Genomic DNA, 14,666 nt, shown 5'->3' with positions numbered 1-14,666 from the left:
CGAATTCGTGAGAGCGCTGATTTCGATTTCAAAGAGGCGAGGCGATAAAAGCGACGTCTTGAGATGGCGGAAACTGCTCCTGCTCAACCACCAGCTGCGGCTACTTCAGCGCCTAAAAGCCCCAAGAAGAAGCGCGCCGCTCCAAAGGCCAAGAAGGTCGGCCCCAGCGTGTCCGAGCTCATCCTCAAGGCTCTGGCCAGCAGCAAGGAGAGGAACGGCGTGTCTCTTCCTGCGCTCAAAAAGTCGCTTGCTGCCGGAGGATACGACGTGGAGAAGAACAATGCCCGCGTGAAGTTGGCCATCAAGAAGCTCGTGGCCAAAGACGCCGTGGCGCAAGTGAAGGGCAGCGGCGCGTCTGGCTCTTTCAAACTCAACAAGGAAAAGGCTGCCGCAAAGGCGAAGCCCAAGTCGTCAACGGCAAAGCCCGCAGCTAAAAAGCCCGCGGCAGCCAAGAAGGTGAAGAAGCCCGCGGCAGCCAAGAAGACCGCGCCCAAGAAGTCTCCCAAGAAAGCAAAGAAGCCCGCGGCTGCCAAGGCGGCCAAGAGCCCCAAAAAGGTGAAGTTGGCTGTTAAGCCCAAGAAGGCGGCGAAGAGCCCAGCCAAGCCCAAGGCTGCGAAGCCCAAGGTCGCTAAGCCCAAGACCGTCAAGGCCAAGGCCGCCAAACCCAAGGTGGCCAAGCCCAAGAAGGCCGCGGCCAAGCCCAAGAAGACTGCGCCAAAGAAGTGAATCCGATCGGACGACGCTCGATTCACTCCACCTCAACGGCTCTTTTCAGAGCCACCCACTTAGTTAAAAAAGTGAACCAGATGCTGCTGCGCTTCCATTAGTTCATCGGTAACACATGACAGTGTATTACGTTGCTGTTGAATGCGTGCCATATTCTGTAAGTCAAACCCATTTACGGCGTGGCGATGGTTGCTCGCCTTGCCTCGGCCCTGATCAAGGAGCTCGACGCTTGGTGCAGTTCAATCGTGAGGATTTGTGTAGATTGGATAAGTTACGTACATTCGCCAAATTAACTATAACATTTTACCCACTCGATGTGTTTTAAGCATTGATGTGATGGGAGTAATCGAGCCCGAAAGCAGGGATCACAAACACAGGCGAGGCGGGTGGCAGCTCCCTCACTCGAACTGAGTGCAGAGTAATCTCAGCGACGTCAGCATTCTCGCTGGCGATTCTAATCTAAATCCAGATTCAAAATCGATGCATTCTTGACGAACCTCCAATTTTGATTATGTGTTGCACCTCTTCATTCCGTCATCATGTTACTGGTGCCAAATATGGAATTTAGTCTAAAAATGTATTGATTCCAGACAGCTTTACTCAATTTGCCTTCATTCGCTCGTTCTCGCCTTTTCACTTTGTTTTTGTTTTGTAAACATTGCGGTGCACCATCTAAACTTCTCTATTAAAATTAATTTCTATACGTAAATATCGCATTGTTTGCAATGTCTTTCTTACTTTGGGAGAACTAGTTGGTGACGTTCACTCAACTATTGTGTTGGAAGCCGTTTAGCTTCACACGATTATAAAGTTAGTTCATCTTGTTCACTTGAAAACAAGACCTTACACCGATTATTCACTCCACGTGCAACCTTGCAACAGATCGCGTTCCTCTCGCGTTCGCTGCGGGTGTGCCAATATCATTACAGAGTGCTTCGAAGAAGGGTCATTGCCCAAAACGTCGCATATTATACATGTCAAGGAAGTGTTATTGACGACAGTGGAGGGTTTTCTTCGTCACAGAGGTTAAAGGTCTAAGGTTTAAGGCGGAGCCATCGCGGAGGGCAGGGGTGGTCGGTGACGTCACCACGCTTCGGGTATAAAGGCGGCTGCTGCTGCAAGCTGAGCGCGCAGTCTCTCGCGAGCTTTGTCAGAAGTAGTCGGAATGTCTGGACGCGGTAAAGGCGGTAAGGGGCTCGGCAAGGGAGGCGCAAAACGCCATCGCAAGGTGCTGCGCGACAACATCCAGGGCATCACCAAGCCCGCCATCCGCCGCCTCGCTCGCCGCGGCGGTGTGAAGCGCATCTCGGGCCTCATCTACGAGGAGACCCGCGGCGTCCTGAAGGTCTTCCTTGAGAACGTCATCCGCGACGCCGTCACATACACGGAGCACGCCAAGCGCAAGACCGTCACCGCCATGGACGTGGTCTACGCCCTCAAGCGCCAGGGCCGCACTCTCTACGGCTTCGGAGGCTGAGCGCCCATCTCTCGCACACTAAGCCAACCCAAAGGCTCTTTTCAGAGCCACCCACCTCTTCGAAACTGCTTGCGCCAGTGTTGCCAAACACTTTCTAAATGGAGCACATGTCCTGGGTTGTTGCGCGCCAATTCCTCGTGAGCGTGGTGGACGTTTGCTTGTTGAGTTGGCGAATCTTCATCTGCTTCCACATGAATGAAAGAAATGATATTCACGACACGTCACATTTAACAAGGCGTAATTCTTGAACGCGTTAATACAGTACCCATTTCTGGTATTTTTGCGTTATTTCCAGCTGCAGCCGATTCCGATATTACGTGGAGCATTTGGCGCCACAATCTTACAGCACACTCGTCCTAATTGACGTAGCGTGCCGGAATGCTAATCTCCACCTGTACAGCACAACAGCGAAGTTATTTTTCTCCACCGAGCGCTTGTATTTTTACAAATTGCGTTCTTAAAACGCCCGTGCGCCGTATTAGACGAGTGGTGAAACAATCCCTCGTAAGAAACAAAAAAACCCACGCTCAAAACACAATATACTGTATTGGGTTTTCCAGTCATCCTTTTTAAAACAAAGGCAATGGCCATGGCTGCAATTTACTAATATACATGTTTGGAAATTACATTGTGTTATATTCACAAGTCCTTTTTGCAGTAAAAACGATATTAAAGTGAGCATCGCGTCCGCGTTTCTCATTGGAGGCTGATGGAGAGGGATGGTACTAAAAGAGCCACTCAGCAGCGCCGCGCACTACGATCCTCTGATTTGCATCTCGTCTCCTATAAAAGGAGCTCATCGCCCGACCGACATCCACATTCGCTTCCCGTCTGTTCTGACCTGAAGCTGCCTACAACGCGTCGACATGCCCGATCCTCCCGCATCAAAGAGCGCTGGGCCGGCCAAGGTTCCTGCTCCCAAGAAGGGCTCCAAAAAGGCTGTGACCAAGGCAACGCGCAAGGATGGCAAGAAGCGACGCCACCGCAGGAAGGAGAGCTACGCCATTTACATCTACAAGGTGATGAAGCAGGTGCACCCCGATACCGGCATCTCGTCCAAGGCAATGAGCATCATGAACTCGTTCGTCAACGACATCTTCGAGCGCATCGCTTCCGAGGCGTCCCGCCTGGCGCACTACAACAAGCGCTCCACCATCACTTCTCGGGAGATCCAGACCGCAGTGCGACTGCTGCTCCCCGGCGAGCTGGCCAAGCACGCCGTGTCGGAGGGCACCAAGGCCGTCACCAAGTACACAAGCTCCAAGTGAAGCCTCGACTCCACCATTAATTACAAAGGCTCTTTTCAGAGCCACCCACCTCTCCGAACCTGCTTGTACCAGTCCTAGCAGGAGTACAAAACGAAACTTCCAACAAAGCCCCGGTTCACGCGGGGACATTGTTCGCTCATTGAGTGAAGTGGAGAGATCGAACGCATTTTAACATGTTTCCACGTGAATAAAAGCGATAACAATATTCATGGCACATCATATTCACCAGCAGGCATTTCTTGGACTTGATTGTCCATTGATTTCATCTGCAGCCCATTCAGATATTACATTGGATATTTGGCGCCAAAACCTTGCAATGCAATATATTTAATTCGTGGTTGTATTTTCGGGCAGGAACTAACATTTTGCACGTGTACATATATGTAAAAGTAAGCGCCTAGCATGGATGACTCGTGCAGTATAATTGATCATCATCTCAATGCCAAGAGAATATATATCTATTCCTGTGATCACCTCTTTCCGACATTTTTACGTATTACTGTTTCCAATGAAGTGCAGTTTCTTCACACTTTATTTAGATCATGCAGAGCACTGTAAAGTTGTTTTCGGAAAGGTGTTTGCTTGAGAAAAGAACATCCGTTAAAGACATCGACGGCGCTCAAACGGTACTACTGCATCGTGATGCGGCATTCTGAAATGATCCAAACTGTGAACATTTTGTTGATTAAGAAGAGTTGACGACTCGAGATCATTGCACGCTGCCAACCAATCAGCACGCTCCCCTTCTTCGCACGTCACGACTCCGCTGACCAGTGAGCGCGCGCTCTGGGCTACATAAGCCGCCTTCTCCCCGCCTGTGAGAATCTTTGCCCTCACCAAGCCATGGCTCGCACCAAGCAGACGGCTCGCAAGTCCACGGGCGGCAAGGCCCCCCGCAAGCAACTCGCCACCAAGGCGGCCCGAAAGAGCGCTCCGGCCACGGGCGGCGTCAAGAAGCCTCACCGCTACAGGCCCGGCACCGTCGCTCTGCGCGAGATCCGCCGCTACCAGAAGTCCACCGAGCTGCTCATCCGCAAACTGCCCTTCCAGCGCCTCGTCAGGGAGATCGCGCAGGACTTCAAGACCGACCTGCGCTTCCAGAGCTCCGCTGTCATGGCTCTGCAGGAGGCCAGCGAAGCGTACCTTGTCGCGCTCTTCGAGGACACCAACCTGTGCGCCATCCACGCCAAGCGCGTCACCATCATGCCCAAGGACATTTGTGGGGGTCGCTAGCCCCCGAGATCCCTCCCTCGATAATACTAACGGCCGGACTAACATCATCAATCGCCCCCCCGCTGCTAAGCGAACCGCCGCTAGGCTCCTCACCCAGGGTGTGGGAGCCGTCACCCGAGGATTCCCCTCCACCGCGGGTCCGCGTAGCAGGCATGGATAACCACGCACGCGCACACCCACACACAGCTCTGCACGGCACTCACCCAACCCTGACCACTCACGTTAGGATCGCGCACCTGTGTTACACACGTCGTGAACGTGCGCGCACACACGCGTACAGCTCCACACGCGATACCCACTCCTGCGCCGCTCTGCGCTGCGCTGGCCGCCCACGTTACGATCGCGCACCTTGGGCACGCCGATTACGCACGCCGAGAGCTTACGCAAGTAACGAGCGCACGCAAGCGGGGCACACGCCGACACGACGACTCGTCCCCTCCCCCACTCGCGCGTGCACGTCAACACAAATATCGTACAAGGACGATTCTCCTCTCACACGGCTGCGTAGTCACGCCAACACACCAAAAGTGCTCTCCCCGGGCGTTAACGCACACACCTCCGTACCCGCACAATCGTACAGAGACCACGGCCTTTATGCGTACAACGACCACACACTCGCGAATGCAGTGCACGCTAGTACCACGTTCCAAAAACACCCAACAACACGGTTTTGTTACTACGCTCGAGATTTTATTAGCCCTTGCTAACCAACCGAGCCACCCGTGTGTGTGTGCGGGACAGCAAGGCGCCTCTAACCCACACTCTGGTGCCGTGTAGCCCTATTTTATGCTGCGCTCTCTGCTAAACCGCTTTCCTACTCGTCCTTACCCCGAACTAACCCTCTCCTACGGATCCTACCCTCCGCTCTGAGGTGTTGTAAGGCGCGCAACACGATACCGTCTGTAGTCCTTGGTGACCTTGCGGCGCTCAGATCGTCCTGCAGACAATCTAGCGGCTCGCCCGATGACTCCTTCGTCGCTGACCCCGTGTCCAAACTCCAGAAGAAGAGAGTTCCCTACTGCCCCTGCGTTTTCTTTTAAACTATTCACATCAAAGGCTAGGCGCCCCCGTCCCGACCGCCTTGGTCTCTCGACCAATCCTGAGCCTAGGATTTCCCGCTCTTTTGCGATCCCGCCGGCCTTTGAACTTTCTACCAATCAGTCGTCCCGGTTCCTGATCCCAGCTATCTGCCTTGCTGACCCGTGTTTGTGTTTGTATGCGTTTCTAACTGCGGGGCTCTCTGAGCTCGCCGTGGTCGTGCGATCTCAAATCCGCCCACGGCGCCGCAGTGTTACTTGGCCTGGGAAGGGTCCTGTCCAATTCCCTGGCCCTGAGAAACCGTGGGGTAACCCCCCTAGGGGGCCCTCGGGTGAAAACTCAGGGTAGGTGACCCGACCACGAGGCCCTACGTGGGTGCGGGTGCGTGTTTATGTGGGGGGGGTGATGGGGGGCAGTGCGGCGGTGGAAGCCGGGCGGCTCCCTGGCTCGGCCGAGCGGCCCCGTCGCTGTGGCACCACATAGCCCCCCGGGGTGCCAGTCCCCGTCCCGGGTTGACTGGAGCACCTCGCCTGGGTTGCCCCCACGAGGTATCGCCGCGGGGTCCGCGGGATTCGCCCGGCCCTTGTGGCTGGCCTCGGGGGGTGGCGGCTCCGTCTCCTGGGGCTCCGGCGGTGGTCTCCTCCTCCATTCCAACGGCTCCCCTCGGTCTCTGGCACCTGCGGGCTGGGGAACAAACTCAGAGGCGGTGGGGTTTAAGGGTCGCCGTCCTCGTCGCCCCCGGCCCCGCCCGGGGCCCCTCGGAGCCCGGGGCTCCGTGGGGCCCATATACTGCGCGAGGCCCCCGGGCACGGGGGGTAGGGGGACCCCGGGGTTTCGGGGTACTTGGACGGCGGGGCTCCCCCCCTCGGGGGCTGCTCGCCACGGCTTCAGTCGGCGGATGTTGACCACCATCTCCCGGCCCCTCTCTCCTCCCTGAATCAGCACCGTCCATGGTGAGATCTGCCGTCTCACAATCCAGGGTCCTCGCCAGTAGGTGGTCAGCTTCCCTACCTGTCCGGCACCGACGCGGGGAGTGTACAGCCACACCTCGGAGCCCGCAGTGTAGAAGGGGGGCTCCATACGGGGTCGGGCGCCCTGCTCTTGCCGCTGGTGCGCGGCCTCTCCGTGCGGGTAGGCTCGGCCCCTGGCCCCTCGCAGGGTCTCCAGCAAGTGCTCCACGGGGTGGCTCCCTTCCTCCCGTTGCGGCGGAGGGACACCGAACAGCAGATCTGCGGGCAGGCGAGACTCGCGACCAAACATCATTAGGAACGGGGTCTGTCCTGTAGATGTGTGAACGGCGGTGGTGTAGGCGAACAGGGCATAGGGGAGGTGTTCGTCCCAGTCCTGTTGATTCGCGGCCGCCATGCGTTTAAGCTTCCCGGCCAGAGTCTGGTTCATCCTCTCTACCATCCCGTTCGCCTGGGGGTGATATGCCGTGGTTCGGTCCTTCTGGATCCCGAACTCTCGGCACAGCGCCTGGAATAGTTCGGCCTCGAATTCACTACCCTGGTCGGTAATGACTCGTTCGGGGATCCCGCACTTAAGTACGTAGTTTTCCACGAAGGCCCGGGCCACTACGAGGGCTGTTTTATCCGGGATAGCCACCGCCACGGGGTAGCGGGTGAAGTACTCCACCGCTACAAGAATATATCGGTTGCCCCGGTGGGATCGTGGAAAGGGCCCTTGCAGGTCGATTCCGACCAACTGATTCGTCCGACTGACTCGGAACGGCCTCAGGGGTACCTGGTACCTCGCCGGCTTTTGCCCACACTGCTGACAGGCCCGGCAGCCCTGCACCCAGGCGGCCACATCTTGCGCCAATTTAGGCCAGAGATACTGGCGACGCAGAGTCTCCCGGGTGCGCCGTTCCCCATCATGGCCCCCGAGCGGGTGGTCGTGTACCAGTCGTAGCAGCTGGGGTCGCACCTGGGCAGGAACACAGATACACCCCGGCTGGCCGGCCTCGGTTAACTCCCGTACCACTCCGTTCTGTACACACAACCGGGCATACAAACCGCTCCAGGGTCCTGGTAGGGCGCTCTTTTCCTCCCGCAGTGCCGCCTCCACTGCCGCCAGATCCGGATCTCGCTGCTGGGTCTGTCTCAGCTGCTCGTCGTTTAGGCCCGGGAAGGCACAGCCGACGTCCTCCTGGGTCCGTCCGATCGGGTCCCGAGCCGCGGGTCCCGCGCTTGCCGGGCGGTCGACGGGATCCTCAGTGCCACCTGCGAGGGTCTCTGTGGCGCACACTGCACTCTCTCTCGGGGGGGGGAGTTTAGTTTCCGCGCGCTCCTTGGGTTCTGCTGCCTGGCGGCAGCGTCCCCCCGTGAAGCACGGGCAGGCGTCTCCCTCCCTCGTCTCAGCGCGCACCGCGGGCCGTCTTGACAAGGCGTCCGCGTTCGCGTGTGTCCGCCCCGCTCGGTACTCGATCTGCAGGTTGTACTCCTGCAGCTGCGCCAGCCATCGAGCCATCTGCCCCCGCGGTTCCTTGAATGTAAGGAGGAACTGCAGTGCATAATGATCGGTGCGCACACGACATTTCCTGCCGTACAAGTACGGTCGGAACTGTTTACACGCGAAAATTACAGCATACAGTTCCTGACGGGTTACACAATAGTTCAGTTCGGCCCCGCTCAGGGTCCGACTGGCGTACGCGATGACCCGCTCCGTCCCACCCTGCACTTGCGACAGCACCGCGCCCAGCCCACTGCTGCAGGCGTCAGTGTCCAAAATAAAATCGGTGGTGAAATCTGGGAAAGCCAAGGTGGGGGTGTGGGTGAGGTGGTCTTTGAGTGTGGTGAAAGCCGTCTGGCAGGCCTCCGACCACTGATAGGGGTTCTTAGGGGAGGTGAGTTGGGTGAGGGGGCGTGCAATCTCACTGAATCCCTTTACAAATCGACGGTAATAAGTGGCGAGTCCCAAGAATGACCTGATCTCCGTCAGGTTCCTCGGCCGCGGCCAATCCACTACGGCACGCACCTTCTCGGGATCGGTGCTCACCCCTGCCTCGCTGACTCGGTGTCCGAGGTACCCCACCTCGCGTTGCGCAATGTAACACTTACGTGGCTTGAGCTTGAGATGGGCTGCTCGCAGTCGCTGGAATACTTCCCGCAGCCTGGACCAGTGTTCGGACAGCGACCTACTGAACACTATTACGTCGTCCAGGTAAATCAGGCACTGTTCCCACTGCAAGCCCCGCATCACCAACTCCATCAACCGCTGGAACGTCGCGGGCGCGTTAGTGAGTCCGAACGGCAACACTCGAAACTCAAACAGGCCCATCGGGGTGGTGAATGCTGTTTTTGGCCGATCCTCCTCCGTCATCTCCACCTGCCAGTAACCGGACGCCAGATCGAGGGTGGAAAAATACCGCGCTCCTGCGAGACTGTCGAAGGTGTCGTCGATGCGTGGGATGGGAAAAGCGTCGCCGAGGGTGACTGCGTTCAATTTTCGGTAATCAACGCAGAACCGAGTCGATCCGTCCTTTTTCGTTACCAGTACCACCGGGGCAGACCAAGGGCTCGCGGAGGGCTGGATTATGTTATTGCGTAGCATATCCGTGACTGCCTCTTTGATCTGGGTCCGTTCAGGCGCGCCCACTCGGTATGCGGGGAGTTTGATGGGTCGGGCTGCACCTGTGTCAATTTGGTGCTTGACCAGGTCGGTCCGGCCCACGTCCGAATCGTGCTCACTGAACACGTCGGCGTACTCCCGCAATAACCCGCGCAGCTGATCGGCCTCCCCCTTAGGTAAGGCTGCCCAAGGCACATGTAACGCATCCTGCAGGGGAACAATCTCGGCTCGGGGGGTCGGGCCGACCCGCCAGGCCAGATCCTGGCTGTCCTCGGGGCGGCCAGGGTCCTCCGCCCAGAGTGCGAACACCGAGTCGTTCGAGTGGCGAGCATGCAGGGGGTGTACGGTGGCTACCGGGGTGCGTCGTCGTATCATTGCCGGGGTACTGTGTGGGTTAAACACACGTATAAACAGCCGGCCCCCATCTGCGTTTACCAGTGTGGCTGACCCTACCACCCCGTATCGCGATGCCAACTCCGGGTGAGGAGTCAGCATTACCTCGCCCGATGGTCGGTGGGTTGGGTCGGTGGAGAGGGTTGCCACCGGCACCAGCATCTCGGCGAGAGGCCCGATGGTGACGGCCGACACCAGCGTAGCGGCCACAGGTGCGAAGCGGGGGCGCGTTGGTTCTCGTCCCAGGAACGGTATCCGCTCGCCGTTGCTCTCCATGGTGGCGCATCGCTGGCGGGGTTGCACGTTGAGTCCCAGCCGTTCTAAGAGGTCGGTACCTGCGATACACTCGTGACACAACGCACTCGACACGTAGAACTCCTGGGTGCACACCTGACTGCCTATGCGGACCTCTAGGGTGGCTCTCCCCAGCAGCCCCATTCCGGCTCCGCTCGCCGTGTGCAGCGCGCGGTCCGGTGCCTGCAGGTGACGCACGTCGACCCCGATCGCGCTGCAGTGCGCTGCGCTCACGAGCGAGGCCACCGCCCCCGTGTCCAGCAGAATTCGGGTACGCACTCCGTTTACCTCCCCTTCCACCAGCGACGTGGCCCCCGTGATCCCCGCCACCAGCTCCCGTAGCCAGTCGCCAGGAGTCACCGTTTCCGTGGGCGTTGTTGTTGGAACCTGTGTGGAGATCACTCGCTCGCCATTATTACCGTCTTTTTGCATCGGGACCGCTTCGAATGCACCCCCAGATGGTCCACTCTCTAGGGGGCGTTGGGGTTTAACCCCGGCGCGTTTCTAGCGCGGGCGATCTGCGGACAGTCTCTCACGAGATGCCCTCGCCGGTCACACAGGTAACACGCACGGGGGGCCGTCCCGTAGGAGCCCCCCCGTCCGTTCCCTATCCCCCCTCCGGCACGCCGCTGCCCCGACTCTGCCTCCAGTCGAGCCACTCTCCCAGTTAATCCTCCTACCTCGGCCTGGACCGTCTCTACCATTGTCTCCAGCGCGGTCATGTGTGCCCGTACTTGGGTTACCTTGTTGTCTACTTGGGTTACCCTGTCACCTACCTGGGTTACCCTGTCACCTACCTGGGTTACCTGGCCGGAGACATCCTTTATACCCGTTTGTATACCGGCAACCCATCCCGGGGTTGTCTCGCGGGACACTGGAGGTTCTCTTTCCCGGCCCCTTACCGTCCTCGCGAGCTCCTGTTCCTCCTCCTCGTCTTCCGAGAGCAGGCTCGCAATGGCGCGCTCTCGTCCCAGCCCCCGGAGCTGCGCGCGTTCGCTGTGAATTCTTTCACACTTACGTGCGCGCTCGACAAGGGTGTTAAAGGGAAGACGTGGGCAGCTCATGTCTGGCTGCCACCACGCCGTGCGAGACAGGTACCGCTGGATTTTCTCGGCAGCCAGTTCCTCAATAACCTCAGTTGCGTACCCCGGGCGTGCGATCTTTGTTAACTCGCGCACATCCTCGGCGTAATCACGGAGATCTTCGCCAGGTTGGCGACGGCGCGCCTCTAAGGCCGATTTTGCTTCCTCCTCGTCACGCGTGCCAAAACGCTGATCGAGTCGGCGCATCAGCTCCTCTAGCTGTGTCTGTGCGCTCGCGGGTAACGCTTCTACAAAATCGGCTGCCCGCCCATCAAGATTCATATTAAGTTGACGTACTGCCTGCGCGTCCGTCCATCCATTAATTTCCTTGGCCCCTAAGAGATTGCGGGCGAATGCCTTCCACGAAGGGGCCCCCCGGCCGGTAAATATCAGTCTTATTTTAGCGTGAGGTAACGCGGGGGTCCGTACCGCTTCCGACACCAATTTGTGGGGGTCGCTAGCCCCCGAGATCCCTCCCTCGATAATACTAACGGCCGGACTAACATCATCAATCGCCCCCCCGCTGCTAAGCGAACCGCCGCTAGGCTCCTCACCCAGGGTGTGGGAGCCGTCACCCGAGGATTCCCCTCCACCGCGGGTCCGCGTAGCAGGCATGGATAACCACGCACGCGCACACCCACACACAGCTCTGCACGGCACTCACCCAACCCTGACCACTCACGTTAGGATCGCGCACCTGTGTTACACACGTCGTGAACGTGCGCGCACACACGCGTACAGCTCCACACGCGATACCCACTCCTGCGCCGCTCTGCGCTGCGCTGGCCGCCCACGTTACGATCGCGCACCTTGGGCACGCCGATTACGCACGCCGAGAGCTTACGCAAGTAACGAGCGCACGCAAGCGGGGCACACGCCGACACGACGACTCGTCCCCTCCCCCACTCGCGCGTGCACGTCAACACAAATATCGTACAAGGACGATTCTCCTCTCACACGGCTGCGTAGTCACGCCAACACACCAAAAGTGCTCTCCCCGGGCGTTAACGCACACACCTCCGTACCCGCACAATCGTACAGAGACCACGGCCTTTATGCGTACAACGACCACACACTCGCGAATGCAGTGCACGCTAGTACCACGTTCCAAAAACACCCAACAACACGGTTTTGTTACTACGCTCGAGATTTTATTAGCCCTTGCTAACCAACCGAGCCACCCGTGTGTGTGTGCGGGACAGCAAGGCGCCTCTAACCCACACTCTGGTGCCGTGTAGCCCTATTTTATGCTGCGCTCTCTGCTAAACCGCTTTCCTACTCGTCCTTACCCCGAACTAACCCTCTCCTACGGATCCTACCCTCCGCTCTGAGGTGTTGTAAGGCGCGCAACACGATACCGTCTGTAGTCCTTGGTGACCTTGCGGCGCTCAGATCGTCCTGCAGACAATCTAGCGGCTCGCCCGATGACTCCTTCGTCGCTGACCCCGTGTCCAAACTCCAGAAGAAGAGAGTTCCCTACTGCCCCTGCGTTTTCTTTTAAACTATTCACATCAAAGGCTAGGCGCCCCCGTCCCGACCGCCTTGGTCTCTCGACCAATCCTGAGCCTAGGATTTCCCGCTCTTTTGCGATCCCGCCGGCCTTTGAACTTTCTACCAATCAGTCGTCCCGGTTCCTGATCCCAGCTATCTGCCTTGCTGACCCGTGTTTGTGTTTGTATGCGTTTCTAACTGCGGGGCTCTCTGAGCTCGCCGTGGTCGTGCGATCTCAAATCCGCCCACGGCGCCGCAGTGTTACTTGGCCTGGGAAGGGTCCTGTCCAATTCCCTGGCCCTGAGAAACCGTGGGGTAACCCCCCTAGGGGGCCCTCGGGTGAAAACTCAGGGTAGGTGACCCGACCACGAGGCCCTACGTGGGTGCGGGTGCGTGTTTATGTGGGGGGGGTGATGGGGGGCAGTGCGGCGGTGGAAGCCGGGCGGCTCCCTGGCTCGGCCGAGCGGCCCCGTCGCTGTGGCACCACACATTCAGCTCGCCCGCCGCATTCGTGGCGAGCGCGCTTGAACGCCCAGCTCGGCCCTCAAAGCACAACACAAAGGCTCTTTTCAGAGCCACCACTTACTCATGAAAACGCTTCCACGTGTGTCCTTCAAAGTTCGGATGCCGGAAACCTTCGTTTGCTGGTCACGGCTCTCACGAGTCGTCAGGCGTAAGCGACAATGAAGTTCATTTCCCTATACCCAGCCGCTCATATTTTTCAACATCACACGTTGGTGTTGTATATGAGCGTTGTGAAACCATGTTTACATAATGTACAACAAAAGGGTTATTTTGGTGAAATATATTAACTATTACACCCAAAGATATTGATTTATGTTGTTTCAAGCCCGAGCTGATAAGAAGTTCACATTTTGTAAACTAAGAGACTGAATTATTCACGCACATATATTTTTAGGCATTGCCCGAACAGGCGGTTAAAGGAAAATATATATACACCGTATAGGCACGTGGGCGATCAAGCACGAGCTCAAGGCTATCACAATGATTTCTTATAACCAATGCGGTCCCTCAAAATGATGATTATAATCAATAATACATTGATATTTGCGGAATCCGCTTATAAGTTTGACTTGCCAGCACATGCCCATAAATTAACTCTATCATGCTTAAAACTTGAACCTATTAAGTACGTGTATCGCATTGTTTCATTCATAAGATGCGTGTGTGGGGGTCGCTAGCCCCCGAGATCCCTCCCTCGATAATACTAACGGCCGGACTAACATCATCAATCGCCCCCCCGCTGCTAAGCGAACCGCCGCTAGGCTCCTCACCCAGGGTGTGGGAGCCGTCACCCGAGGATTCCCCTCCACCGCGGGTCCGCGTAGCAGGCATGGATAACCACGCACGCGCACACCCACACACAGCTCTGCACGGCACTCACCCAACCCTGACCACTCACGTTAGGATCGCGCACCTGTGTTACACACGTCGTGAACGTGCGCGCACACACGCGTACAGCTCCACACGCGATACCCACTCCTGCGCCGCTCTGCGCTGCGCTGGCCGCCCACGTTACGATCGCGCACCTTGGGCACGCCGATTACGCACGCCGAGAGCTTACGCAAGTAACGAGCGCACGCAAGCGGGGCACACGCCGACACGACGACTCGTCCCCTCCCCCACTCGCGCGTGCACGTCAACACAAATATCGTACAAGGACGATTCTCCTCTCACACGGCTGCGTAGTCACGCCAACACACCAAAAGTGCTCTCCCCGGGCGTTAACGCACACACCTCCGTACCCGCACAATCGTACAGAGACCACGGCCTTTATGCGTACAACGACCACACACTCGCGAATGCAGTGCACGCTAATACCACGTTCCAAAAACACCCAACAACACGGTTTTGTTACTACGCTCGAGATTTTATTAGCCCTTGCTAACCAACCGAGCCACCCGTGTGTGTGTGCGGGACAGCAAGGCGCTTCTAACCCACACTCTGGTGCCGTGTAGCCCTATTCTATGCTGCGCTCTCTGCTAAACCGCTTTCCTACTCGTCCTTACCCCGAACTAACCCTCTCCTACGGATCCTACCCTCCGCTCTGAGGTGTTGTAAGGCGCGCAACAC

General features: G+C 57.7%; 4 protein-coding genes across 4 annotated transcripts; all 4 read left to right on the top strand.

The window, feature by feature from the left end:
- Positions 1–728, top strand: LOC144733764 (histone H1.2-like). Its single transcript, XM_078615784.1, has one exon. It carries the CDS (start codon positions 64–66, stop codon positions 724–726), a length of 663 nt encoding a protein of 220 aa, XP_078471910.1. The 5' UTR covers positions 1–63; the 3' UTR covers positions 727–728.
- Positions 729–1,865: 1,137 nt separating this feature from the next.
- Positions 1,866–2,231, top strand: LOC144733769 (histone H4). Its single transcript, XM_078615788.1, has one exon. It carries the CDS (start codon positions 1,892–1,894, stop codon positions 2,201–2,203), a length of 312 nt encoding a protein of 103 aa, XP_078471914.1. The 5' UTR covers positions 1,866–1,891; the 3' UTR covers positions 2,204–2,231.
- An 806-nt stretch (positions 2,232–3,037) lies between these two features.
- Positions 3,038–4,113, top strand: LOC144733768 (histone H2B type 3-B). The gene has a single exon (XM_078615787.1). It carries the CDS (start codon positions 3,070–3,072, stop codon positions 3,469–3,471), a length of 402 nt encoding a protein of 133 aa, XP_078471913.1. The 5' UTR covers positions 3,038–3,069; the 3' UTR covers positions 3,472–4,113.
- Positions 4,114–4,314: 201 nt separating this feature from the next.
- Positions 4,315–13,100, top strand: LOC144733815 (histone H3). Its single transcript, XM_078615826.1, has 2 exons — positions 4,315–4,686; positions 13,062–13,100. The coding sequence occupies exons 1-2, from the start codon at positions 4,315–4,317 to the stop codon at positions 13,098–13,100; spliced, it is 411 nt and encodes a 136-aa protein (XP_078471952.1).
- The last annotated feature ends 1,566 nt before the right edge of the window (positions 13,101–14,666 follow it).

Source organism: Lampetra planeri, chromosome 48, assembly GCF_965212315.1.
Source record: "Lampetra planeri chromosome 48, kcLamPlan1.2.h2, whole genome shotgun sequence".
NCBI lineage: Eukaryota > Metazoa > Chordata > Hyperoartia > Petromyzontiformes > Petromyzontidae > Lampetra > Lampetra planeri.
The sequence above is the reverse complement of the archived record's forward strand: the minus strand, read 5'-3'. Positions and strand labels throughout refer to the sequence as shown.